Genomic DNA, 14,380 nt, shown 5'->3' with positions numbered 1-14,380 from the left:
CAAGTGGGTCAAGAGAGCTGCAGCTTGTGACTCTCACTTGTCCCTTTTGCATGCCACCTCTGCCAACATTCTTATTCCTGTTCCATAAGCTCTGCTTTTCTAGTAATAAGTATCATTCTGGCCTTATCTTTAATAACCGGGGGAAGAAGATTCTCCAGTAACTAATTCTTGCAGCATCGAATGCTAGAATTATTTGATGAGCATGCTAAATCTACTTTGTAGAATCAGAATTTCATTTTAAATATTCTGAAAAGTTTACCATATGAATTCAAACATTGGACTGCAAGCAGTGTAGCCTAGTAACAGCGAGGATGATGGTATTTTATAAGTGGGTTTTAAAAATACCCTGACTCCTCTTTCATTAACAAGGATCTTCAGTAGGGACAGCAGTATCCTGAGGACTTTTTCAAACCTCCCACATTCTCATCTTTTCAGTGTAGCTCTGGGTGGGAGAATGGGGGAAAAGTGGCATGTTCTAATGCCCAGATGTGCTGGGAGAAAAGTAACAAGCCACTGTACCCAAGAACACATACCAATACTTTCATCCATGTTTTCTGTCTGTTTGGGTACATTTTTCCTGTTTATGTGAGATTATAATTCCCAAAGGAATAAAGCCTAAATTAAGATTAAAAACAAAATTACATATTTGAACATATATTGGAGTGATAAGAGACAGCAAACAGCATTTAAAAGTAAAACTTTAATTATGCTACTAAGTGTTCACTTATTTTGTAATATATGAAAAAAGACTCCTGTTTTGGGGGGAAATCTGTACAAATCTTCTGAATGTTTTAGATGTAGTTACCACGTTGAGAACATTCTTTTTCATTAACACAAATATGCTTAAAATTATCTTGTATAATCACCATGATGCTCTGGAATTTTGGGAAGCGCACTTTCTAAAAACTCTCCCCCCTACAGGTAATGTTCTATGGCTTCCTAAATAGTTAATGGAGTCCTGCAGTAGTACAAAACGATGTTGGGACCACCATAAGGGCAAGTTGGTCTTACAGTTTAAAAATTTACCATCTTTGATACTAATCCAATATTATGGTCTACATAAAAGCATATTCTGCAGAACTGAAGACCCAGAAAGGAACCCGCAGAATTATCGCTACTTAATCTTTGATAAAGGAGATAAAAAATAGGATGGAAGAAAGCCTCTTCAACAAATGGTGCTGGCAAAATTGGATCAACACCTGTAACAAACTAAAACTAGATCCTTATATATCACCCTGCACCAAAATCAATTCCAAATGGATCAAAGACCTTGAAGTAAAATCAGATGCCCTGAAAAAACTACAAGAAGGAATAGGAAAAACACTTGGGCTCCTTGGCACAGGACGAAACTTCTTTAACAAAGGGCCAGAAATGCAACAAATCAAACAAAGGTTGGATAAATAGGACTGCATCAAACTGCGGAGCTTTTGCGGGGCAAACGACATAGCTTGCAAGATAAACAGAAAGTCTACAGATTGGGAGAAGATGTTTACTGGCCATACAACAGACAAAGGCCTCATATCTAAAATATATGCAGAACTGAAAAAATTAAATTCTTCCAAAACAAATGCTCAAAGAACCAACAGCCACCTCAACAAATGGGCTAAAGACCAAAAAAGAGACTTCTCTGAAGAGGAAATGAGAATGGTCAAGAGACACATGAGGGCTGGGGATATGGCCTAGTGGCAAGAGTGCTTGCCTCGTATACATGAGGCCCTGGGTTCAATTCCCCAGCACCACATATACAGAAAATGGCCAGAAGTGGCACTGTAGCTCAAGTGGCAGAGTGCTAGCCTTGAGCAAAAAGAAGTCAGGGGGCTGGGGATATGGCCTAGTGGCAAGAGTGCCTTCCTCATATACATGAGGCCCTGGGTTCGATTCCCCAGCACCACATATACAGAAAATGGCCAGAAGTGGCGCTGTGGCTCAAGTGGCAGAGTGCTAGCCTTGAGTAAAAAGAAGCCAGGGACAGTGCTCAGGCCCTGAGCCCAAGCCCTAGGACTGGCAAAAAAAAAAAAAAGAAGTCAGGGACAGTGCTCAGGCCCTGAGTCCAAGCCCCAGGACTGGCCAAAAAAAAAAAAAAAAAGAGACACATGAAGAAGTACTTTATATTACTGGCCATAAAAGAAATGCAAATCAAAACAACATTGAGATTCCACCTCACCCCAGTAAGAAGGACCATTATCAGGAAAACTATCAATAAGAAATGCTGGAGGGAATGTGGCCAAAATGGAACCCTACTACATGGTTGGTGGGAAGGCAAACTTGTTCAACCACTCTGGAAAGTGGTATGGAGATTCCTCAGAAGGCTAAACATAGAGCTCTCCTATGACCCAGCAGCCCCACACTTAGGCATTTACCCAAAAGATTACAAGCAAAGATTACACTAAAGCCACCAGCGCAACAATGTTCATCTCAGCACAATTTGTCATAGCTAAAATATCGAACCAACCCAGATGCCCCTCAGTAGACGAGTGGATCCGGAAAATGTGGTACATATACACAATGGAATTTTATGCCTCTATCAAAAGCATGACATTGCCCCATTCATAGGGAAATGGAAGATCTTAGAAAAAATTATGCTAAGTGAAGTGAGCCAGACCCAAAGAAACATGGACTCTATGGTTTCCCTCATAAGGAATAAATAGTACAGGTTTAGGCAAGTCATAGCAGAAGATCACAAGAGCCCAATACCTATGCCCTTATGAACACATAAGATGATGCTAAATGAATAGAACTCCAAGTTATGGAAACAAGTGGTAATATCATTGTTGTAAATATTTTCAACATGCCATTTGAAACAGTACCCTTTCCTTTTTCTTTTTTAATTTTCTCTCATATTCCCTTCCCATGGTTTTACCCCTGCTATCACTGTATCTGATCTTAGTAGCCTGGATACTGTATATATGTGTACTGGAACTAGGGAAGGGAAAGGGTATACCAAAATCAAGAGACAAAGGATAAAAAGACAAACCATTCCAAAAGCAATACTTACAAAACCAACAGTAAATCAACTGTACAACTCATGGGGGGAGGGGAGAGGTAAAAGGGGAGGGGAGAGGCAGGGGAAAATGAGGGAGGAGGTAACAAGTTGGATAAGAAATGTACTCACTGCCTTACCTATGTAACTGTAACCCCTCTGTACTTCACTTTGATAATAAAGAAAAAAAAGCAGGTTCCAAGAACAGAACAAAGAAAACCAGGTTGCATAATCAATATGTCTCCATTAAAGTAGACAAGGAAGAAGCCATGTTGGGTTCACTCTAAGCCTGTGACCGTGAATGCGAAAGCCAGGGTGACACTGGAAGGACTGGTGGTTGAAACTTGCCTCCCTAGGGCTGTTTCAATGGCAGGAACCACAGCTTGTACTGAACACCAACCCCAGCTGATGATAATAACAGAGTTGGAACTCAGACTGGCAGAGTAACCCAGCACTGGCTGTAGACATATGAACAACACTGCTGTCTTCAAAAGACCAGAGCTGGCAGAAGTACTTTTTAGAAAAAAAATAGCTCAGTCACAGAGACCCTTGTGCCATTTTTCTCCTAAATAAAAAGTTTGCTCACATCTTAACGGGTAAAACAATCTTTTGAGGGCCATTTTGAGTCACTCTGTCTCTGAAGGCATCTTTTGAACCAAGTCTGTGGGTCCCTCCTCTGGATTCCCTCTTCAGGTTTCTTCACTTAGGGATTTGTTCAGAATGTGTCATCCAAAGGGCTATGCTCTGCAGCCCTTACATTAGTACATGTTAATTGCTTAATGAGGGTTAATTAAAGGAACAACACAGGCAAGGATACAGAAAACAAACAGGCTGGCTGAGCAAGGGATCCAATCTTTTCAGATTTCAGATTTCTCAAAATTACCGTACATGACTTATCAGAAAAAAAGAATGAGTTAGCTCTAATTTCCCCATTTAACTTGCTAAGGGGAAGTCATAAAGAGGTTTCTGCATTTGCATACTAAAAGAAAGAAAAAATACTTTCAATAGATTTTCTCTGGCGACTTAGATTTCAGTGTAACTCATGATCGCCCTCTCCTGGAAAAAGATTAAACATCTACTTCAGCTAAGAGGAGGTCGTATAAGATTTTAAGTCACAGATAATAAAAACTGTTAAACTAAGAATATCTAATTTCTAAACTCTAGGAAGAAGAATTTTAGTACATTAAACATTTAGCTCTAGGATTTTCTATCCTGTGCTTCAACTGGAATCTACTTAATGTGATTAGAATCTATTATCAAATACATTTGTAGTGTCACATTGCATTTATTCTGTTTTGCTAGCACGGGAGGAGGCTATGTTATATTCAAGCTGTGTAGAAAAAGAGACAGGAAGAGAAGAATCATTTTCAAACAGAGTAATATATTTTTAAAAAAAATTCTCAAAAGGTCAGGGAAAGCAAAAAAACTAAAAATTCAATTTGAGGGCTTTAAGATACATGATTTTGATTGAAGAGATTAAAAGTGATGAGTTCTGCCTCAGGTCATTTTATTTTAGCACATGTAGTTTCAAAGGAATAATCACAACTACATTGGGAAGTAGTAGCAAGAAAAAGGCAGACATACTGCTGCCTACACACATACACACACGTACTCCTGTAATAGAGGCATTGTCACTAAGTCAGTTGATAACAAGCAACTGTCAGAACTATAACTGTCTTCATTTTACAGATAAAACAAGGCAATTCAGCCTGAAAGTAATAGATACAGTATAACTGGTGTTTGTTAACAATAACAAAAACTCTTATTTCATTAATTAGTAATGGCAATACACACATACATGCAACACACACACACACACACACACAAGATTTATATTATTGCTTAGATGAAAGGAGAATCATAGTGTTGTATAGAGAAGCTTTGCCTTTTATTCCCTGGGCCCCTTGAGTAAAGCAGAGGGCAACTCTGTGTATGCCTCTATAATTTAGTATGGGCAGGGGGAAGGTATACACATGCCATTGTACATGTTAGAAACAATCAGGATAAAAACTGATTTCCAGTATTAGGGGGTGATATTTAGATATTTAGATATGTACATACCTATAACTCTCTATACAAATGACCACATTTATATGTACCTGGCTATTTTCCCTTATAAAATACATAAAACAGAAGGGATGCATACCATAAAATATAATGTAAGATGCGAACCACCTTCTCTAAAAGTGTTCTCCACGTACTGAGGTGCATGCATCAAGTGCATATGACAGAAAAAAACAAACCCCACCTGTCCTAGAACATGACCTGACTAATGTTACTTGAAGGAGTGGTCATACAGGAAGTTGATTTTAGTTAAGGATGGTCACACAGGAAGTTGATGTTACACTAAGGGTGGATTGCATGGGAAGTTGGAGGGAAAACAGTCCTGGAGCTCCTGTCCTGTGGTTGCCTCCCAGACAGGATGTAGAAGGAAGTACCAACTCTAATAGTCAAGAAGGAGAAATAAACGCCAGCCTTGACCTACCAGGACAAAGATAGGGTGAACCAGAGCTCAAGGGCTAGATTCTATGTCGCATAAGCAGGAGGATAGTTGAAGGAATTCAGCAAGCAGGTTGTTACTTAATGGAGAATGGAAAGCTAGGGGGAAGGTGCTTGAATGCTTCAAAGCATGAACATGGGAGAAATTGGAATACCCTCTTAGGAGTTGTGCAAGCTCAGTCAAATCACTAAACCTCCCTGTTGCTTTGATTTCTTCATCTGAAAGTAGGGATAATTTTAACAGCTCCAAGGGTCTAGACAGATTAATAGATGAAAGTGCTACAAAATGAACCTTGGACAAAGTAAATAATAAACAAAATGCCTATTATTGTTAATTAAAGAGGCAAGATTTCTCAGTACTGGCATAGCACTTGTTATGGAGAATTCATCACTTTTACGCTTCTTCATCAGCAAGGATATTTACAGATCTGACAGCAATGACAGAGACCCAGGGCCACAACGGAAAAATACTGGCACAGAGGCTACTAGATGAACAAGTCATTATCCCAATCTGGAAAGAGTGAAGACCTCTGCACAGTAATACTAAAGCCCAGGGACATGACAGCAAAATTTGAAACTATATTCATGTGTAGATGAGAATCAACATTGGATGTTGTGTCAAAACAGTTTGTTTTTCACTCTGTTGGTCCCTTACAGAAAGCAAGTTCTAAGAAACCCAACTACCTGTAGGAGGCCAATGTCCCCCACGCACCTTCTCGATGAGCTCGTAGCTCTCCTCCAGCTTCAGCAGCCTGTTCTGCACGGAGGTGGATGCACGGTGGTACACGGCTCGCCATTCCTGGAAGTCACTCTCAGAAATCTCAGCCACAGCAAAGCACAAAGTTCTTAGCCCTGAAAAAGGCAGCACAGACCCCAACACACCAAGGAAGATTTTGTTCACTAGACTCGTATTTCCATTATATAAACAAAGTTTCATTTTGAAAAGATGACTTCAATTCAATGACTGAAGCTGAATTCAGTTATGACAGAAACTGGAGTATCCCCTTTTCATGAATGAAGGGTCATCCACCTTTCAAAGCAGGTAGCTTGCTTTCATTTCCCAGCTCTTTAAATCCATCTACTACAACTAGAGTGACTTCTCTAAAAATTTTAATCCTATTAACCTCCTCCTTTGCCTGAAATCCTTCAATTATTCCCCAGGATAAAGTCTAAACCAGAGTATGACTCACACAAGTTTAATCAGTGCCCCTGGGGCCCCATTCGCTGCCATTCACTTCCTTTGTGTCACAGCCTCTGCCCCATCAGTCACTTGCCCTCCAAACCCACACTCTAACACCATTCTACTGTCTACTTAAGGTTTGTATCTACTTTTAAGACCCAATTTTTAGCCAGAATGCCATATACCTATAACAAATATTAGGCATAGTGGTTGAGCCAAAATGATGGAGTCATAGAGGCTAATTGATTTTTGTTTTGTTTTTGTTGCCAGTCCTGGGCTTGGACTCAGGGCCTAAGCACTGCCCCTGGCTTCTTTATGCTCAAGGCTAGCACTCTACCACTTAAGCCACAGCACCACTTCTGGCTTTTTCTATATATGTGGTGCTGGGGAATTGAACCCAGGGCTTCATGTATACAAGGCAAGCACTCTACCACTAGGCCATATTCCCAGCCCTAGATGCTAATTGAGAGGGAAGAGAGAGTCCATTGGCAGAGAGACCAGATCTATCTTCCTATTACTGGGCTATATGATTATAAGGTCCACCCCAGGGAAGGCTCCATGCAGAGCTGCTGTGCTGCTGCCTCCTCCACCCCCCCCCCACCCGCCCACCACGTTGCCTGTTTAAGTTTGCACCCAGTACCTGCATTACCTAGGTAACTGGCACACCTGGAGGCAGTTATCTCTCGCTTCTCTGAGGTCACATTCAATCCACCTGGCCTTACTTCCCACCTCCTGCCTTTCTCTATGTAGTCTGGCCCAACACGAGTCCTCCCCTCTTTTTCTTTTTCTTTCTCTTTTTCTCTTCTTCCTTCCCCTCTGCCCTCCCTGCACCCCCCCCCCCCCCCCGCAATGCCTCCAACTTGTGCAGGCTGGCCATTTGCTTTCCCTCCAATAAACTCTTTTCTGCCTGAACCATGTGGCGAGTTTCCTTTCTGGAACCTTACAAAGAGTACATTTACCCCTGCTCTCTAGCACAGTAAATGTATGATAACAAGAGTATAGTTGATTTTTTTATTTTTATTTATTTATTTATTTTTTGCCAGTCCTGGGCTTGGACTCAGGACCTGAGCACTGTCCCTGGCTTCTTTTGCTCAAGGCTAGCACTCTGCCACTTGAGCCACAGCACCCCTTCTGGCCATTTTCTACATATATGGTGCTGGGGAATCCAACCCAGGGCTTCATGTATATGAGGCAAGCACTCTTGCCACTAGGCCATATTCCCAGCAAGAGTATAGTTGAGAGACAGAGGCAGCAAAGAGTAATCATGAGACACAGGCTGGGAAAACAATCAAGATTGATGCCTGAAGTAATTGCCCCAGGACTCAATTCTTTTCAGTTTCATAATTTACTTCATCTCAACCAGAAAAAAAGTATCAAGAGAAGCTGAGATCTGCGGTCTCTGTTTGAAGCTAGCTAGGGGGGGCAGGAAAGTCTTGAGTGACTCTTATCTCCAACTAACCACTAGAAAATGGGAAGTGGAGCTATGGCTCAAAGTGTTAGAATGCTAACCTTGAGCAAAAGAACACAGGGACCTTGTGGAGGCTAAGAGTTCAAGCTCCATGACCAACAAAAACAACAAGCAAACAAACAAAAGTAGCTGATGGGGACTGGACACGAGGAGAGACAGAGCATTTGTGAGCCATGTAAGGAAGCCAGTCAAACCCTCAGGCCTAGCCATTCAACTCAGAATGACTAGTATTAGACTCCAGCCCTTGTGACCTTATGTCCAATAAAATATATTTAGGGGAACACATTAGAAACAAGAAGCAAAGAACATGGAGTTACAGAGAACACTACCTTCCCAGCCCTGTTGCTGGGTCAATGAGAGAGGAATTTAATTTGTGAGTCCACATTAGACATGGTTTGCTCTTTTGGAAACTTGGCTGGAAAAGTTATCAAGGGTAGAAGTGTAAGTGTCAAAATTCATCCTCGAGCCACAGAGATTGGGGTGAAGATGAGGCCAAGATAATCCAACTCTGTCAATGAGCCAGTGAGTTGGCACCACTGTGATGAGAGGACAAAGACACCCACTGCGCCCCCTTCCTCAACAAAACACAACCTGTGCCAGTGCTGTGTGTTAGTGGTCTGACCCGGTCACGCCTAGATGAGTGAAGTGACCTCAATGGACACTAGTAACATGCTCTTATTTGTAGAACTAAGAGAAGGTTCCTTGGATTTTTGTTTTCTTCAGAGCCTACTTTTTTTTTCCATTGAGTTTATTTATCTATCTTTTTTTTAAAAACCACATTCTTATCTTTTCTCAGCTTGAATAAGAAGGAAACAGGGAGCTGATTGGAGATCAAATTTGGGGCCATTGGCCACTGTCCTAGCTGAAAGAGGAATGAAAACCAAGACAGGGTATTTAGATCTAGCCCTGGTCTCTGATATCATTTAGTGATAAGTTGCCACATATAGATTCTTGTAGTAACTGATGCTAATGCTGCCCCTCACTGCCTTTCATCTTGTCTATATCATCTCTCTAGACCACATACTGTTTGCCTTATACATGTACCCCATGCGGACAGGGGCAAGGCTATCTTTACTTACCCTGCACTCTCAGGCCTTCCACAGGGAGCCATGTAGCTATTTTGCTCTGAGGTGAAACTAAACGGACTATTTTAATGGTCATTAAGTTTACCTCCTTTCTGTTGTACTCAGATTAGACTATCCCAGTTCTTGGACTCTTGTTTCTTTCCCCTAAGGAATTGCTTGATTTGCAAAGTAAAATATTTCAATTATAAATATATATATAAATATATATGTTTTTAACTCCTACTACCCAAAACAAGGGAGCAAAGTCTCATAACAATTTTGTGTGTATGTGGGTCAGTCCTGGGACCTGAACTCAGATTCTAGGTATCATCCCTGAGCTTCTTTTGCTCAAGCTAGCACTCTACCACTGGAGCCATAGCTCCATTTCCTGTTCTTGGGTAATTGATTGGAGATAAGTAAGAGTCTCATGAATTTTCCTGTCCAGCCTGGCTTTGGATTCGATCCTCAGATCTCAGCCTCCTGAGTAGCTAGGAATGAAGGTGTGAGCCACCACTGCCCAACTCTTAACATTTTAATAAACACATTTTTAGAAAAGTAAAAACTGATGGCAGGAACACACATTAGAAACTCAGTTAACAATAACAACTGATTCTTTTAGAATTTTTAAGTAAAATATTGTGTGATCTGGTATGACACCAAAAGGATGTGATTTCTTTGTGTCATAATCAAGCTTAGCATCCCCCGCCCATATAAGTGCTTACCTTCAGTAGCAAACTGTTCTAAATGCTTTAAGGTGATTTCTTTGTATTTTGAAGTCTCTGCAAGTCGTTCATAAATTACAGTGTCCTGGAAAACAAACATATGCATAACATACTTAAGCATTCTGAGTTTGCAACATTATTAGTAGTAAGTATGTATAAAACAATCCAACACTTGCAGCATTTTTTTAAAGTCAAAATATTTTTGTTGATGAACAGCACTAATTCTGCAACGACATGAAGAAATACAGCTGAAACCTGAATCCTAGTGTTTTCTATCCATGGACAAAGTCAATCATGGACAGAAATTGTAGTTAGGTCTGCAATGCTTGTATCTCTACAAGACTTTCCTTCTTCTTTTCCAGTAACAGCACAATATAACATAACACTTCCCATAGCATTTACAGGGTATTAGCTATTTTGAGTAATCTAGACAGGGTTTAAAGTAAAATGGGGTACATATGAAATGCTAGGCTATTTTATATAGCAAACTTGACTTCCCATGGATTTTAGTGTCTTTGGAGGCCCTAGAAACAATCACTCATGGCTACCAGGGGATTCTGTGGGAAGATTCTCATTTTGTTATCTTCATCTTCTTTCAGAATGTCTAGTTACTTCCACATTCAAAAGCTCATATTCCATCAGTTCCTCACTGACTTCCGACAAACAGGAAGAGGTTTGAGACTCCCAAAGGTTTTGGAAAACTCTATTCATAGGAAGAATGGTCCAGAATTCAAGAAAGTTTGGAAAATGTTGTACTGCACAAAGCCTAAGAGCTGGATGCAAAACTTCACGGGGGGCCTGGGGATATGGCCTAGTGGCAAGAGCGCTTGCCTCGTATACATGAGGCCCTGGGTTCAATTCCCCAGCACCACATATACAGAAAACGGCCAGAAGTGGCACTGTGGCTCAAGTGGCAGAGTGCTAGCCTTGAGCAAAAAGAAGCCAGGGACAGTGCTCAGGCCTTGAGTTCAAGGCCCAGAACTGGCCAAAAAAACAAACAAACAAACAAAACTTCACGGGGTCTCTGAAATGTCCATGTATGTAACAGAACTCTCAGAAGACTACATTATACATGCTCCAACCTCACCTGACCACAGATCTTTTCAGAGGCATAACGCCTCTACTGGATCATGCTCACAGAGGATCAAACTTAGATTAAGGAACAAACTTACATTGAGGAAAAGCTCAGACTAACTGTAAACTCCTGATCTAGCTGAGTATTTTTGGTGGTGCCACTTTCAGATTCAGTTGAATTGATGTGTAAAATAAAAGGACTGGATCATTTGTCCACGTCCCTTTCAGCTTTAGTTTCATGCACCACTTATGTTTCTCTAGTTCTCACTCCTTTATAAATTGCCTATTTGTCCTTAGCTATTCTCTGGCTTTGGTTTAATTTTTTAAAAGAATTTTAGTATTATGCCTTCATGGTTTTACTAGACCAGGAAAAAATAAATCATTTACCTGCAATTGCTTTCTCAGTGGTCTTACCCACTTTGGGGTCTCTAGGCTCAGGGCTGAGATTTGGAAGTTGGATAATGGAGTATGATTTAGGACCCTTGAGGGAAACAGAACGTAGTGACCTCAGCGCATATGGGATTTCCTAGGCCCCAATTATGAATTTCTTTTCATTTCTCAGTGGTGTAATGGGGAAGGGGGTAAAGCAAGAGGAAATGATAATAATTCTCCTCTTGGCCCCTTCCTGGGAAGGGGAGGTATAGCTTATACACTCTTTTTTCCCCCCACAGGCTAATGAAATTTTCAATGACATTAACACAGACAATTTTTAAACTAAGAAAATCTTCTGAAAATTAAAAACATGAACACTGAGGTGATATGGGATAAAGTTAGGGTGATTAACTTCTGCTGTAGTATATCCAAACATCATAGTGGCAGAAATTCATGCTTGGAATATGGAAAACTAACTTTCTACCTTCTTTAGAATAGTAGTGAGGAAAGTAAAGAACCAAATATAGCCTTCTAGAGCACATGGATTCTAGGTTATAAAATAACCACCACTATCAGATGGCCATGCTTATATGGAAAAAAAAATGTACTCAGAGTTACTTTTTGAGCCACAGTAACACTTCTTCTCTAGAGATCTACATCAAACACGTGGTGCATAATTAGGAGCTAAGAAAATAGGGGGAAGAGTTCTAGCCATTAGTGTCTCACACCTATAATCCAAGCTACTCAGGAGGCTGAGATCAAAACCAGTCCAAAAGAACCAGTTCAAAACCAGCTCAGAAGAAAAGCCCAGGAGACTCTTATCTCCAATTAATCACAAGAAAACAAAAAGTGGAGTTGTGGTTCAAAGGGCTAATGCTAGCCATGAGTGAAAAAGCTCAGGGTGGTACCTAGGCCCTGAGTTCAAGCCCCACCACCAACATAAATAAAAGGAGAGAGAGGGGTTCTTTCGATATGAAAACATGTATTAGCAGAGGCTCAGACTCAGAACCTATGGTTATAAAAACTCCTCACTGGATTGAGTTATCTTGTGTCCTGGCCGTCAACAAGATAAAAGTGGAGAGTCACAGTAAATGATGCTCCAAGGGACACACACACAGGTGAACCACAGCCACTGTGTGATATCTCTAGAGCTCTGAGGACAGTGAAACTCACAATTCCAAACCTACAATTGGGATTCCCAATTACTCAGCTCAAGACTTCAGTCCAATGAGCCACTTTGATTTTGGTTTATAAACATATTCAACTTAGCTGGGTGAGGGTGGTTCACTAGCTACTCAGACCGCTGAGATCTGAGGATTGAGTTCCAAAGCCAGCTCAGACAGGAAAGTCCACGAGACTCTTATCTCCAATTAACCACCAGAAAACTGGAAGTGGCTCAAGTGGTAGAGTGCTAGCCATGGGCCAACGAGTTCAGGGACAGTGCCCAGGCCCAGAGTTCAAGCCCTGTGATCACCACCACCACCAACAACAAAAAAAGATATTTATCTTTATTTGTGCCTATTTCTATTTTTGAATTTTCTCTTTATACTAACTATATCCATCATTGTCATGGCTCTAGTGTTATGGGATTCGAGGGAGGGGATTCCCCGCCCCTCCAAGGGTCTACCACTCAGAGATAGTCTCAAGCAAAAAGATGGGTTTATTGGGGAAGCAAAAAGGGAACTGACTGGCCAGGGATGCAGCACAGACTTGGGAGCTGAAACTGCGACCATAAAAAGCAGGCTGACCAGCCAGGGACACAGTGCAGACTCCAGAGCTGACACCGTGACCATGAGAAGTCCTCAAATAGGGGTTTATAAAGGTAAAAGCGTAGCACAGATGTAGGGCTTGATGCAGGGGGTAGAGCAAGCAACAAACAAGTTAAGCAAGATATTTACAGAAGCAGAATTTTGGGGTCAGGTTGACCTAATCTATTCCCCCCAACATTTTCTGCCATGTTTCCCTACTCAAGGTGGAGTCAGCTCTGCTCCCTACAACACTAGAATGGAGAAGATACAGTGATATATAAACATTTATGCTGCCTTGGCTAGAATATTCTCTCTCTCTCTCTCTCTCTCTCTCTCTCTCTCTCTCTCTCTCTGCATTGGGATTTGAACTCAGTGTTATAAAAAAAAGTCATAATGATACCTCTTTCTGTACAATTAATGTAAGGTAAAGTCCCCCAAAGCCATGCTTCTCTATATTTAGTTTTCACTTAGCAATTGGCTAACAGGCTTTTGTTATGACCAAATACAACCTGAACTCCAACCAAATGAGTCCATTTGAATGAATGATGGCACGATGTGTGTTTAGGTGGAAAGATCTCAAAACTTTAAACATGGCCTCCCACTTTGCTGGGATGTCTGGTATCACTTGAGCCACCCTCAATCTCTTTTTGATTCAATTTATTGTACTTTTTGTCTGAGACCAGATTTGGAATATCTGGACCCATCTACCTCTGCCTGTTTTGTGGGTGAGACTGAAAATGTGTACTGCCACAGTCAGCCTGTTGTTAGACATTGTCTTGATAGTTTTTCTTTTTCTTTATTTTTTTCTTTCTTCCTTTTTTATTTTTGCTCAGGCCCAGCTTTCTCCCTGTTGCATAGCTGGAACTACAAGTGAGAACCATCATACTGGAAATATATATATAGATATAGATATAGATATTACATATATTATACACACACATACACACTCATATGTGGGGACTTAGGGCCTTACCCTTGTTCTATTTTCTTGTTCAACTGGTGTTCTACCACTTGAGCCATGCCTCCAGCCTTGCTGGTGCTTTGGGAGATAAGAGTCTCATGGACTTCAAGCCTCAGGTTCCCAAGTAGCTTGGATTACAGGTGTGAATCACTGGCACTTGGCTGGAATGTATTCTTTTTTTTTTTTTTTTGCCAGTCCTGGGCCTTGGACTCAGGGCCTGAGCACTGTCCCTGGCTTCTTTTTGCTCAAGGCTAGCACTCTGCCACTTGAGTCACAGCGCCACTTCTGGCCATTTTCTGTATATGTGGTGCT

The 14,380-nt window shown here is 41.1% G+C and overlaps 1 protein-coding gene across 4 annotated transcripts in view; it reads right to left on the bottom strand.

Annotated features, from left to right (window-relative positions):
* Atp8a1 (ATPase phospholipid transporting 8A1) overlaps nucleotides 1-14,380 on the bottom strand; it is a 219,798-nt gene that overhangs the window by 103,937 nt on the left and 101,481 nt on the right. For all 4 annotated transcript variants that reach the window (XM_048364487.1, XM_048364486.1, XM_048364485.1 and 1 more), the window contains 2 exons: nucleotides 9,914-9,998; nucleotides 6,192-6,331 (listed from right to left, as the gene is read on the bottom strand). In XM_048364487.1, the coding sequence (XP_048220444.1) occupies nucleotides 6,192-6,331; nucleotides 9,914-9,998 (225 nt within the window). The remainder of the gene's footprint in view (nucleotides 1-6,191; nucleotides 6,332-9,913; nucleotides 9,999-14,380) is intronic.

The sequence above is a fragment of the Perognathus longimembris genome, chromosome 16 (assembly GCF_023159225.1).
Source record: "Perognathus longimembris pacificus isolate PPM17 chromosome 16, ASM2315922v1, whole genome shotgun sequence".
Lineage (NCBI taxonomy): Eukaryota > Metazoa > Chordata > Mammalia > Rodentia > Heteromyidae > Perognathus > Perognathus longimembris.
This window is presented reverse-complemented; position numbering and strand designations above follow the sequence as displayed.